Raw genomic sequence first — 13,738 nt, 5'->3', positions numbered from 1 at the left:
TTTGCTATAGCCTAATGGCTAGAAACAAGTCATAGGTTCTGTTTACACTCAGGGAAAGGTAGGCTCATTGAGGTATCATTTTAGGATGTGTTTGCCACAATGGCTCACTCATTTTATTTATTTATTTTGAAGATTTATTTATTTATTTGAAAGTTAGATTTACAGAGAGAGAGAGAGAATCAGAGAAAGTGATCTTCCATCTGCTGGTTCACTTCCCAAATGGCCACAACAGTTGGAGCTGGACCAATCTGAAGCCAGAAGCCAGGAGCTCCTTCCAGGAGCTCCCACATGGTTGCAGGGTCCCAAGGACTTGGGCCATCTTCTGCTGCTTTCCCAGCTGCATCATTAGGGAGCTGGGTTGGAAGTGGAGCAGCCAGGACATCCAATATGGGGTGCTGGCACTACAGGCAGCAGCTTAACCCACTACGCCACAGCACCAACCTGGCTTACTCATTTTAATGGCTAGCTTTTTAATCAGTGGCTTATTGAATTGGCAGTTTGGCTTAATGAACTCAGCAATGGTGAGATCTCTGGCTTTATTTTAGTCTTCTCAGTGAGTTTGCTTTGATTGCAAAAATAAAGGTCTACTCATAAATTTCCGGGATTTGGTCTGAAAAGAGGAAGTTTCTTAAGGGTAGAATGTTGGACAGAAGAGCCGTGGGAGGTTTACAGAAAACCGATTTTTTTTCTATCTTCTCTTTCATTATTGCAACTATATAGCCATTAAGAGGCCCTTCCCACCCTTCTCCCTCTGCACTGCTGCTTTCCAGTTGACTTCAGATTGGAGCAGTGACCTGGAGTGTCTGTTGGCTGCAGGCTCCCTTCCTGACGTTTTACCGCCTATCCTTTGTTTCCCCATGTGCAGCACTGCTGGACACAAGCTGCTGATGTGAAGTCCCAGAGATTGCAAATGAGCTTCATTGCTGTTGGTCTTTATATCCATCCTCATGGTGAATAAGAATAAATAAGAATCTTAATTGATTCTTTCCCATGTTGGTTTTATCCACTTTCAGCAGGATTTGCAATTTACTTTACAACTAATTTGCCCTAATTGGCACATTTTAAAAACTCATCTATGGGCTGGCGCCGTGGCTCACTAGGCTAATCCTCCGCCTGTGGCGCCAGCACCCTAGGTTCTAGACCCAGTTGGGGCGCCGGATTCTGTCCCGGCTGCTCCTCTTCCAGACCAGCTCTCTGCTGTGGCCCGGGAAGGCAGTGGAGGATGGCCCAAGTGCTTGGGCCCTGCACCCGCATGGGAGGCCAGGAGGAAGCACCTGGCTCCTGTCTTCGGATCGGTGCAGCGCGCCGGCAGCAGCACGCCGGCTGTGGAGGCCATTTGGGGGGTGAACCAGCGGAAAGGGAGGACCTTTCTCTCTGCCTCTCTCTCTCTCACTGTCTAACTCTGCCTGTCAAAAAAAGAAAAAAACTCATCTATGATCTAAAAGATTTGAAATTATGGGTAAGGATGGACCCTAGTATTAAATGAGAAAATGTATTTTCTCATGGTCCTATGCCCTGGCTCCTTTACTTTTTTATTTTCCCTGACTGGCCCTGGAAGGCAAGGGAGGATTTGACTCCTGGTGAAGACAGACTTCTAGAAAGAAGCCAAGGAAGGTAATGGCTGGAGACTGCCATGGTCCTCCCTCTTCAGCTGAAGAGAGTTGCTCCTGGAAACGGGTCCTTCAGACAATTCCACTTATCAGGGAGCCAAACAGCATAGTAAATAGTGAAAGAATATTCCATTGGGACTTTCTTGAAAAGTGAAACTAAGGCAAGTTTATTTTGTTTTTCTTAGGTAATGCTAGTTTTTAGAATGGTCAAAGTATGAATCATGCTAATTTTTTGGCTTAATTTTTCTTACAGAAGTTATGCTAGCGCAATGTAACTTCCTTTACTTCCCCTTTGACTCTTGCAGCACTATCATGAGGAGGGTCATGTTCTACAAAAGCATTCATGGGACGCAGCAGTTTTTCCCAAGGTCTCTCTTGACCCTTTTGTGCCTCCTCCTTCGTCACACCTGCTGTAGTTGGTTGTACTCATCTACTTTCTCTTTTTTGGCCAACTGGTCTAACTTTACCAAATGTACACTTAATTGATTCTTTCCCATGTTGTTTTTATCCACTTTGAGCAGGATTTGCAATTTACTTTACTACTAATTTGCCCTAATTGGCACATTTTTAAAACTCGTCTATGATCTAAAAGATTTGAAATTATGGGTAGGCATGGACCCTAGTATTAAATGAGAAAATGTATTTGAGTTGGAAACTACTTTTGTGAATGTTACTAGTAAATCTTCATAATTTTCATACTTTGCTTCCCTGTGTAACATTTTATCTTTGGGGCTTAAATAATGAATACAATTAGTTCTCTTGGGAAAAATGATTGTGTTTATATTGAAAATGTACAGATTTTTAGTTATTCCTTAAGTAATGTAGTGTAACAACTGTTTCTGTAGCATTTACACTGAATGAGGTATTGTAAATGTCATAGAGAAATGATTGAAAATATACGGGAGGTTGTGAGCAGGTGACATGCAAATACTGTGCCATCTCATGTAAGGGACTTGAGCATGTGTGGTTTCAGTACGGTCACAGGTTCTGACGCCAGTCCTATGTAGATCCTAGGATGATTGTACTCTGAAACGGAAGACTCCGCTGCTACCTGTACAGAAAAAAGGAAGGAGATGACCTTCAGAAAAAGCTATTCTGAAGGTGTTTTATTACTGCATTTGACTAGGGGCAGAGAAAGATTTTAAATTGTATAGATACCTGTTAACTGCGTCAGAATCAGGAACTGGAAAACATTTGTTCTGGTACCAGCTATGCACTAACTAGTTTATGACTTGTCTGAAGTCCTCTAACTTTTCTTGGCCCGCATTGCTCATCTGTGAAATGAGGCAATACTTATCTCTGTAAATTATAAATTGTAAACAAAAGCATCAAGGTCCCACCCAGACTCACTGAAAGCCTCTGCAGGGTAGTGCCATCTCCAGTGCCAAGATCCAGTGCTAATGAGCCAAGAAGATCCCAAAAGAGAGTCAGGGCCTCTGCTTTGCTCTCCTGGCAGAGCTCTTAGGCAATTTTCTCCCTCCTGGGAACTCACCTTTTAAACTACAAGGGAGAGTAGTACTTTACTAACCATTCATTTCCCAATGCATGGGAAGAGAAAGAACACTTTCTTACATTTGACAAAAAGAACCGTTTTCTGAGCATGACAGGGTCATAAAGCCTGGGTCACCTGGCCGGGATTTGGGGTGGGCTGTGGTTTCATTTATAACTTGCCTTACAGATGCTGGATCCCCTGAGCAGTGCTGAAAATTCCTTGTCAGGAAGCTGCCAGTCCTTGGACAGGTCAGCAGACAGGTATGGGACTGGGGGTAGTTTGGGGGTTAATGTGTAGGCATTTGGGGAGCTGATAGATTGAGGACATAGAGTTAGCTAGTGAGTGCTATCTCTGATCTAGATAGGTCTGTAGGTCCAGAGTTTTCATACTGCTAGGAAAACCTCTCCTCCATTTCCCAAATGTCATGTGAACATTATGCTTGCATAATTCAATGGATGTAATAATACCTCATAAAATAGCAGCTCATTTATTACATGTTGGCTTTGTTCTAAACACTTTTCATGTTTTGAATTTCTGCATACTATGTGCTGTTCTACTTTTGGCCTTATTATGATCTGTGCTGAAAAGTGGTGTATTGTTGGATGTTTTGGGGCGGGGGGATACGAATTCTCCTATATAAGTTTACTTTCATTTGTTTCTCCAAGTATTTCTGGTACAATAAGAAACTGGGATATAAAAACCAGAAAACAGGGGCAGGTGTTTGGCCCAGCAGTTAAAGTTGTTGCTTGTGAAAAGCCTGTGTTCCCTATCAGAGTGCCTGGTGTGAGAGTGGCTCCGTTTCCAATACCTGCTTCATGCTTATGTGCACCTGGGAGGCAGCAGGCTCAAGTAGTTGTATCCCTGCCACCCACATGAGAGACCTGGATAGAATTCTAGGCTTCTGACTTCATTCTGACCCAGCCCTGGGAGATGTGAGCAGTTGGGGGATGAACCTGTGGATGGAAGATCTCTCCCTCCCTGTATCTCTTTCTCTCTCTGCCCTTCAAATGAAGTTTTAAAAAAAAAAAAAAGTAGTAGAAGAAGAAGAAAACAAAATATCCAGACTGCCTAGCAGGCCACACTGCCTAGTGTGTGATCCTGTTTTCACACCCTGGGAGGAAACAGGTGCTGTCCTTTACATACCTGGTGGCTCTGCGGAGCTGCCGTACCGGCAGCAAGGTGTGTTTGGAACAGGCCTCAGCCTTACTATGCCCAACAGTATATTTGCTCGCCTCTGGCTGGGCTCAGGGCTGTGGTTAGAGGATAAAGAGCAGGTTTAAGGATTTTTTTATTTCCAAGACTGATCAGTTGTTCATGCAGGCACTGATCTTGTAAACGTTTGTGGTGTCCTTTCTGAAAGATCTGAGCACTGGTAAGCATCGTCTTCCCTCTGGATGTTCAAGGATATGATCATAGCTTGTGGGTTTCCAGTATACAGCTTTATTTCCAGCTTGTTGTCCAACCAGGGGAGCAAGAAGGCACAGGTCAAAGGGCTACAGGTTGCTGCCTGGACAAAGAGTGATTCTGGCTTGAACATCTCCTAAGCTTTGCCCCGGGTAGGGAAGCTACAAAAGGCTAGTAGTTGGGAAGTAGGTAGCAGCCCCCAAGTCACTGCCTTGAGAGTTTCTGTTCTGTGGCCTTCTAAATGGTCTTCACTTTTTTTTTTTTTTTTTTTTTTTTTTTGAAAGGCAGAGTTACAGAGAGGCAGAGGTACAGAGGTAGAGAGAGGTCTTCCATCCGCTGGGTCACTCCCCAGGTGGCCAAAACGGTCTGAGCTGTGCTGATCCAAAGCCAGGAGCCAGGAACTTCTCAGGGCCCAAAGACTTGGGTCATCTTCTACTGCTTTCCCAGGTCATAGCAGAGAGCTAGATTGGAAGTGGAGCAGCCGGGACTCAAACCAGTGCCCATATGGGATGCTGGCACTGCAGGCGGTGGCTTTACCCACTCTGCCACACGCCAGCCCCTGGCATTTGCTTTTAAAGGAAAGGGCCATGCAAACAGATGCTGGGAAAAACTTAAACTTACCCGCTTCCCTAGTCTCTGGTTTTTCCTTCTTCCCTGTAGTGCTTTGTTTTCTTCTCCTTGGGAATAAACCCATGATCTGGATTTACTTCCTTGAGGCCTGGCCTAACTTGATCTCAGGGTTCTCATCTTCTTTTCATGGGATCTGATAAAGGGCATGGGATCTAGAGCCAGATGGAACTAGAGCCAGTCCCAGCTCCACTAAATATTAGTGGAGTGGCTTCAAGACAGGTACTCGTAACTTTCCAGTTCCTCAGTTTCCCCATTAGTTTGAAAGGAAGGTGCCTTAGGGGCAAGTTTAGAGGCAAGAACACCAGCTTTGGAATCACTACCTGGTTTGGATTTGAAGGCTGCCCTGTTGCTTATGAGCTGTGTCCTCTCTGGCACGTAAACAGACCTATGTAAACAGACCTATTAATGGAGATAACATAGCCGCTGCTCAGTGATCGGCACCTGTTATTTTATTTTTATCCGTAAGATTTTCCCACCTCAGAGGGTTGTAAGAATTTAGTGAGGAAAAGTGCACTTTGTAAAATAAGAAAACAGCAATCTGTAACTATAATGTTGCTGGTTTTGTTACTACCCAGGCCAACGATTCTCTCACAGCTCTTCCTGTTTCAGAGGTGGGAAGGTGGAGAAAGCGGGAAGCTGGGCTCTTTCTGTGCTCAAGGCTATTTTGTGATTTCTTTTTGTTTTCTCTAGCCCATCCTTCCGGAAATCGCGAATGTCCCGAGCCCAGAGCTTCCCAGACAACAGACAGGAGTACTCTGGTGAGTTGCACAGAGCCCGAGTGGGCACTGCAGGATGTCTGAGTAGGCCTGCAGACAGTATCTGAGTTGGGGAGCCAGAACTGGGTGATTTTCTTCTGGGCTGCTGCTCTGAGGTGACCTCAGGGCTGAACAGCTCACTCCTGTCGACCTACCCAGCGGCCAGTGACATTCCTGTCTTACTCAGATCGGGAAACACAGCTCTGTGACAAAGGGGTCAAAGGCGGAACCTACCCCCGGCGCTACCACGTGTCAGTGCACCACAAGGACTACAATGATGGTGAGTGTACCTCCGTGCTGCCCCCTGCTGGCTTCAGAAAGAAGGTGCTTAAAGCCCTGCAATGGAAGACCCACCTTGTCAGGGAGGTGGGGACAGACACTTCAGACCCTGGGTTTTCCTTTTTTCCTGAGGAATTGTGCTTCAGGCTTGAGGCACCTGAGAGAAAAGACACACACACAGATGGGGGGGAAGCATTTGTAGACCAAGATGTTGCCACTGATGATTCTGTCCTTTGTATCTGTGGCATATTCCAAGGACCTCTTCTGCCTACAGCAGCAGCAAATGGACTGGAGCTGTCACAGAGGGGTTAGGAGTAGGGTGCCAAGGAAAAAGAGATGACCGTGGATTGCCTTTAAGACTAATCGTGCTTAAGGGCCCTAACCCTAACCCTAACCCTAACCCTGTGCCTTCCCTGTGGCCAGGGCTACCAAAACCAGGTTACTCCTATTTTTACTTTTGTCCTGATTTTTGGGCTGCTTGGAACAGCAGCCTTTCTGGTATGGGTCAGGCAGGAGGACAGACAGGATGGGCTGGGGCCAGTGTTATCTGTCACTTCTAACTAGGACCTGGTTTGCACGACAAGCCATGTGGCGAAGGGTCTAACTTGCTCTTCTCTGGCCCCTACACCTTTTCAGGCAGAAGAACATTTCCCCGAATACGGCGTCATCAAGGCAACCTGTTCACCCTGGTGCCCTCCAGCCGCTCCCTGAGCACAAATGGAGAGAACATGGGTCTGGCTGTGCAATACTTGGACTCTCGTGGGCGCCTGCGGAGTGCAGACAGTGAGAATGCCCTCTCTGTGCAAGAGAGGAATGTGCCAACCAAATGTGAGTCTCCCTTGCTAGGAAGAGACCACCTAAGGGGTGCTCAGATGAGCTACAGGTGTGGGAGGACAGCCACGCCCGGGGCTCTTCAGCACACAAGTCAGCTCCTGTGGCCCATCATGGCCCTGTGGAAGAGCCTTGGAGGGGCAGCACACCCCCAGGACCTCAGACCCGAGTCTCCTGTGGCATGACAAGCTACCTCTCTAGTCTTTAGTTGTTTTCTTTGTTTTTCAATGTTTGAACAGAAGAGCATACCTTTAATCCCTGCCATATTGAGATATTCAGGTGCTTTGGAAGTAAAGGCATTTGGTCAATGCAGAACATTAAACCATATAGGCCAGCCCTCTGCTTCTTGGGACCCTGACTTAAGGTCCAGTTGGAACACTGGGTCTATTCCAGATGGGGCTGGAGATGCTGGAAGATGTGTTAGCACTGAGTGTGAGGGGGAGCCTGAGCCAGTGATCCGTTGTAGGGTAAGGATTCCATAATGAACACACATGAAGCAATGCTCTTTTCCTCCTCTCCCCTGTAGCTCCTAGTGCCCCGATCAACTGGCGCCGAGGGAAGCTCCTAGGCCAGGGTGCCTTTGGCAGGGTCTATTTGTGCTATGATGTGGACACGGGACGTGAACTTGCTTCCAAGCAGGTCCAGTTTGATCCAGACAGTCCTGAGACAAGCAAGGTACTGCCTTCCCCACAGTCCGACTTGCAGTTCCCTTCTTTGAACAAAGATTCCTTGGTTATTATTGTACAGAATAATTGCTTGAGGGAGGGATTGGGTGTGAGGAACTAAGTCCATGCCAAATCCCAGGTCACCAAACTGCAAAGGGATGACCAAGGTCACTTTCTCCAATAGATACCACTCCCCTGCCCTTGATCCAGGAGAGCGCCGTGGGGTTCACTCACTTGGTCCAGCTCTGAAAGAGGAATCATGGAGCCGACAGTGCAATTTGATGGACAAATGCAGCAGATACTTTAGCTAAGCAGCCAGACGTTTTCCCATGTGTCTTTCCCAGCCTGCCTTCTTCCAGATATGGGAGTGCTGCCATCCCTAGGGCTACCCAACTTTGTGACCCAGGGCCAGACAGTCAAGTGTTCCCCTTTTCTCTAGCTAAAGTTCCCAAGGCATTGACCAGGGTAAGGTGAGCTGATGCCTGGTAGGCAGAACTGGTCCCTGAAGCTCAGGTGACCACTGACCCCTCTAGGAGGTGAGTGCTCTGGAATGCGAGATCCAGTTGCTGAAGAACTTGCAGCATGAGCGCATCGTGCAGTACTATGGCTGTCTGCGGGATCGAGCTGAGAAGACCCTGACCATATTCATGGAGTACATGCCAGGGGTATGTGCCCCTCACAGCATGGAGACACACACCCAGAAGGGCCTCACCTGAGCCTGGGGGTGGAGGGTGGAGGGGTCACCTTTGACATGGGTCTGATCCCCTAAGGCACCAGAGGCTCAGGAGGCTAGGTGAAGGCAGGGCTTAGTCTGGAGCGTCCTGCCTCCGGCTGCAGTGACTGTCCAGTAAGCATAGCCTTTACCTGGAGCACAGGCCTCCCTGTTCCTGAATTTGGGTCGTACGTTGCTTGAGGGAAGCGGTCCCCTAGCTCCTGGCGAAGTGCCTGACAGATTGCAAATGGGAACTGGATGAATCACTGCTTTGCTGCTATGCTAGGGGCTGGAAATAACCTTACCCCTTCCCATCCCCATTGCCTCCGACTCTGTGGCTGGTAGGGCTCAGTGAAAGACCAGTTGAAGGCCTATGGAGCCCTGACAGAGAGTGTGACCCGAAAGTACACGCGGCAGATCCTGGAGGGCGTGTCCTACCTGCACAGCAACATGATTGTTCACCGGGACATCAAGGGTGAGCAGGAACCCCCAGGAGCTGGCTTCCAGTCTGTCACCATTCCAAGCTTTCTGTAAAGGGGGACCCCAATGGCTTTCTTGGGGATTTGTGTGGAGATGGTTTGAGCAGGTTGGGGAGATACTGTAAAGTTCTCTGCAAATGTTGGCGGTGGAGATGATCATCTTGTACGGTGGCTCTGAGGCTTCCCTTCACTGGACTGTTTGCTGTGTGTGGTTCCTGCCTGATGCGGTGGCATCCCTGTCCCCCCAGCACGCTCAGGGAGAAGGGAGGGAGGATGGTAGAGTGCACGAGGGTCCCAGGTTGTAGCCTCTGACCTTTCGTGCCTTAGGAGCCAACATCCTCCGAGACTCTGCTGGGAATGTGAAGCTGGGGGACTTTGGGGCCAGCAAACGCCTGCAGACCATCTGCATGTCAGGGACGGGCATGCGCTCTGTCACCGGCACACCCTACTGGATGAGCCCTGAGGTGATCAGCGGCGAGGGCTACGGAAGGAAGGCAGACGTGTGGTGAGCGCGGGGACGGGCTGGGACCCCATCTCCCTGCTTGGGCTGTAGTGACTCTACATTAGGAACGTGGCTTGGGGAATCTGCCGTGTGGCAGGAGGGACTGAGGACCTGCTTCTTACTGGCTGGTGCACCCAGGACCTAGGCTCCATGTGTGCAGGGTGGCAGTGTGTAAGAGTGAGATTCCACTGTGAAGGCCTGGATAAGTCTAAACAACAAAGAACAGACTTCCAGCCCCTCTCCAGATAGCTTGTCCATGCTTGGGAAGGGCCCAGAAGTCATGAGAGCGTCTCTCCTTGGAAGGTTGTGGGGTGGGTCCGACACGTCCACATCCTCATCCCTGGAACCTGTAAATGCCACCCTCCAGGGCCTAAGGGTCTTCGCGGGTGATTAAGTTAGGATTTTGCAGCTGAGAGATTATCCTGGGTTGTTCAGGTGGGCCTGGTGTGATCACAAGGATCTTTGTAAGCATAGGCGGGTCAGAGTGGGTAGTGGGAGATGTGACCACGGAAGCAAGAGGTTGGAGTCATTCAGGGAAGGGACCCTGAGCAACTGCAGGTGGCCTCTAGAAGCTGCAAAAGGCAAGAGAACGGATTGTCCCCTCAGAGCGTCCTGAAGAGCCAGTCCTGCTGCCCCTGGCCTTTAGGAGAATAATTTCACATTGCTGATGTCCAGAGCTATGCTTGGTGGTTCTCTTTTCTTTCCCAGTCTCAGGAGGCGCTGAGGGGGTGGTGATGTGTAGGTTGATGAAGCCCACATGGACAGGGCTGAGGGTGCTTTGAAGCCTCTTCTGGCCTCAGGAGACCCAAGGGGTTTCATCCCTCAGCTCAGCCTGTACCTCAGCGTTTTCTGAGAAAGGCACCTCCTTTCAGCATCTGGCCGGGCAGCTGGGAGTCCACGGCTGGCCCGGGAGTGACCTGGGTTTGTCTCTCTTCAGGAGCCTGGGCTGTACTGTGGTGGAGATGCTGACAGAGAAGCCACCTTGGGCAGAGTATGAAGCTATGGCTGCCATTTTCAAGATTGCCACCCAGCCCACCAATCCTCAGCTGCCCTCCCACATCTCTGAACATGGCCGGGACTTCCTGAGGCGCATTTTTGTGGAGGCTCGTCAGAGACCTTCAGCGGAGGAGCTGCTCACACACCACTTTGCACAGCTCGTGTATTGAGCTCTCAAGGCCGCGCTGCTGCCAGCCGCTCCTGCCGCACAGGCGAGGAGCTGCTGCGGGGCACAGTGGAGCTGCTGCTGCTCCAGGCAAGGCTGTGCACCGTGCGCTGCAGTCCAGCCAGCATCTGCCTGTGCCCCTCTGCCACGGGGCTCAGAGCCAGGGTGGGCGGCTACAGCCTCGAGGACTGGGAGCCCCCAGCCTGGCAGACCCAAGAGTTCCAGAGTCCTAAGCTCAGCGTGGAGGGAAGGGGGCTGGGAACAGTGTGAGGCAGCTGTGTCCTGACTGCAGTGGGCAGGAGCCCAGAGGGTCTGGGGGCAGCAGACTGCAGCTGGTCTGAATAGTGTTACTTTCCTTCAGAGTGTTACTTGTTTCTCCTCCCAATGTCTGGAGACCACCAGAGCACCTCTGGGCTGGATGAGTCCACTGAAGCCTGAGGGAGAGCCCAGCATCCCCCGACCAATGGGAGGCAGAGATTGGGGCTGCCCTCTCCGTTGGAGCTCCCCAGGTCAGCTCTGCCAGTCCTTGGCCTTTACCAAAGATGAATGGAGCAAACATATGCTGCCTTATTCAGGGAAGGAGGTGCCTGTCCTGCCTGACCCCCAAAGCAGGGGCCTGAGACATGGAACTGTCCCCACTGAGGGGGACAACCTGGTTTCGTCAATGCAATTGTCTGTTTTCCAAGTTGGAGTCACTCCTATGCTGTACCCAGTTTCTAAACTGGAGACTGTGTGCTCTCCGGGCTCAGTACCCTGCTGTGGGCGTGGACTTTGGGCTGGACTGGAAAGAGCTGAAGGTAATGGCCTTAGGGTTCCTGGCCTGGCATCTGTCCCCCTACTGAAACAGACAGGAGAGTGACAACACAGTGAGGGCATCTGGTCCAGCTGGCTGCCCTCATCCCAGACTGGGCCATTCAGGAGACAAGGAGTTGTGTCAGGCTGGGTCTCACTCTGTCAGGCCAGGGAAAGCCCACGTACTGCCCTCATGTGTCCAGAACCGCCAGCTCTGTTCTTCCTTAGCCAGCCATGCCCATCCCCGTGAGGTCCCAGTCTCTTTCCCTTCTTGCTCCTCATCTGGGGGAGGAGAGGCGGTGTGGGGGGCGGGAAACAGTATCTCCAAGCAGCTTAGAGTTGGCCATATTTACCTCAGCCTGGGCGCTGGTCCTTTCTTCCGGCCCCTCCCCTCCAAAATGTGCCTATTGCTAGAGCTCCTCCCTCTCAACACCCAGTTTCCTTGGGAGTTGTTATTAAGGAAAGGGAAAAAAAAAAAAAAAAAAAAAAAAGCCAGTGCCAGGGCGGGGTGGGCATCTCCACAGAGCTGGGGACTAGCCCTAGGCAGCTCATTGCCAGCCATGCCCACTTTCCCACAGGCACAGAGCAAGCCAAAGCCTTCGTTGTATGTTGACGATGCACTTTTATGAATGTAGTTTCTATCGCTGTTTTTAGCCTTTTCACATCATGTAATGTGAGGCCTTGTACTTGTTAATTTATATCTCAGATCATATTGATGGTTTTTATATATATCAACTCTAGACTGTTACAGGTGATGGACGCCTCAAGAGAGAAGAGCAGATGAAAGCAGCTGGTTTTGCAGAAGTGTGTGTTGCACGGTGCCATTGGGCCTGGGCCCCCGTTTCCCTCTGTCCCTTTTCCCCCAGGGGTCTCTCAGACCCCATCCACTTTCCACTGCCCCGTGAAGACAGTGAGCATGTGTTCCTGCCTCCACTTTGGCCCTTGCCCAGGGTGGGGACTGGCCCCTCATCTTGACCAAAGCTGCCCTGTGGCAGCTTGGCCTCTCCACAGATCCATCCTGACGGCTGTAGCTCTCTCCCCAGCCTGTATCCCAAACCCAGCCCCTGTTCTCCAGAGGAAGCAGTGTGGTGCTGGCTGACGAGATGAGACGACTCTGCCTGTCCCAGGTTCAGGCTCTCACAGAGCCCCAGCCCAGGGGTCTTACCTCACAGGGAGATGTTTGAAAATGAATTCAAAAACAAGTCCACAAGCCTTGTACTCCAAAACAAAGTAACTCACCCAAACCCAGATTTTTGTGCCAAAAACTGTGGACATGCTGGCTCAGCATCCTCAGGACCAAGATGTTGCTTAATTTTAACTTATTTTTAACTGATCCAGATGAAAAGTTGTGGGGCTCTAGGGCAGCCTGGGCTCTGAGTTCCAAGGGGCGGTTTCCTAGCAGCCCCCTGCCTGCTGTGGGAAGGGGCCATGCTGCCATTTTCTAATCATTCCATGGGGTGTGTCTGCCTTGGCCAACCCTGCACATCATGGCCAGGACCCACCTGCCTGTCCCCGTCCCGCCCAGCTCTGTGTCTGTGTCTGAATTGTGGATCGTGCAGAGGAACCTGCAGCCATAGTTATTTGACTATATCTTGACCGAGGGCTTGCAGTGCAAAGCCAGGCCAGTGTCGCGCATTACTTACAATAAAAGGGATCATTTCTACCAGAGGACTCTTGTCATGCTTTTTAGGGGGCAAGTAGAGAGGCGGATGTGGAAGCCCTCAGAACAGAAATGGAAATGACTGAAGAGGAGGGCTGGGGGGGGGCCTCCCCTCTGGAAGGGCCACTGAGGGTGTTTGCCTCAGAGCTGGCTTACCCAGGTGGCACTGTTGGCCGTCCCGACCTGAACACCATCAGCAGCTGGGTTCCTGGGCCTCTGTGCTGTCGAGGGTCTTAGGCAAGAGAACTCCCTCTGGTCTCATCTCGGCAGGGCAAGGGCCGGGTGCCTCCAGGACCCTCTCTGTCGTCTCCCCCTGCCCCCTCTGCCTGCTCTTCACTCCGCGTGCAGGAAGCTGGGTCTGTCCTGAGGGAGGCTCTGGGACCCAGGGCGCTGTCTGTGTTTGCTGTCAACTTGGCTTCCTCAGGCAGCAGAGCCCGCCTCCTCAGCACACAGGTGGCCCATCTGCCACGGCAGCTTGAGGCCCGGCTCCCTACCTGCTCTTCCCTGCGGTCACTCAAACTCAGGGTGTTGTATGAGGCAGCAGCGCAAGGTCTCAGGGCCTGCCCTCTTGCTATAGCAGCTCTTCTCTCCCAGTGGCAGGCTGGGGAAACCAGGACAATCCACACTTCCCGCCTAGGGCCCACGGTGAGGGGAGGGGTTCTCCAGCCCTGCTGACCGTAGCCTGTCCTCCCTCAGTGTGCCCGGGGCTCGGGGAGCAGATGGCCCTCTTCTCTCCAGCCTGGGACTGCAGCTCTGGACCCCAGA

General features: G+C 50.9%; 1 protein-coding gene across 4 annotated transcripts in view; it reads left to right on the top strand.

The window, feature by feature from the left end:
- The window catches only part of MAP3K3 (mitogen-activated protein kinase kinase kinase 3), a 79,391-nt gene extending 66,415 nt beyond the window's left edge, over nucleotides 1-12,976 (top strand). For 2 of the 4 annotated variants that reach the window (XM_008271693.4, XM_008271691.4), the window contains 9 exons: nucleotides 3,289-3,350; nucleotides 5,827-5,894; nucleotides 6,079-6,171; nucleotides 6,807-6,998; nucleotides 7,528-7,676; nucleotides 8,200-8,331; nucleotides 8,724-8,853; nucleotides 9,185-9,362; nucleotides 10,297-12,976. In XM_008271693.4, the coding sequence (XP_008269915.2) occupies nucleotides 3,289-3,350; nucleotides 5,827-5,894; nucleotides 6,079-6,171; nucleotides 6,807-6,998; nucleotides 7,528-7,676; nucleotides 8,200-8,331; nucleotides 8,724-8,853; nucleotides 9,185-9,362; nucleotides 10,297-10,525 (1,233 nt within the window). In that variant the 3' untranslated portion in view covers nucleotides 10,526-12,976. Of the gene's footprint in view, nucleotides 1-3,288; nucleotides 3,363-5,826; nucleotides 5,895-6,078; nucleotides 6,172-6,806; nucleotides 6,999-7,527; nucleotides 7,677-8,199; nucleotides 8,332-8,723; nucleotides 8,854-9,184; nucleotides 9,363-10,296 lie in introns of all 4 variants that reach the window. The other 2 variants (XM_008271692.4, XM_008271690.4) reach the window with 1 other exon arrangement.
- The last annotated feature ends 762 nt before the right edge of the window (nucleotides 12,977-13,738 follow it).

This window comes from Oryctolagus cuniculus, chromosome 17, assembly GCF_964237555.1.
Source record: "Oryctolagus cuniculus chromosome 17, mOryCun1.1, whole genome shotgun sequence".
Classification (NCBI taxonomy): domain Eukaryota; kingdom Metazoa; phylum Chordata; class Mammalia; order Lagomorpha; family Leporidae; genus Oryctolagus; species Oryctolagus cuniculus.
Note: the sequence above shows the minus strand (reverse complement) of the source record. Positions and strands in the feature narration are given on the sequence as shown.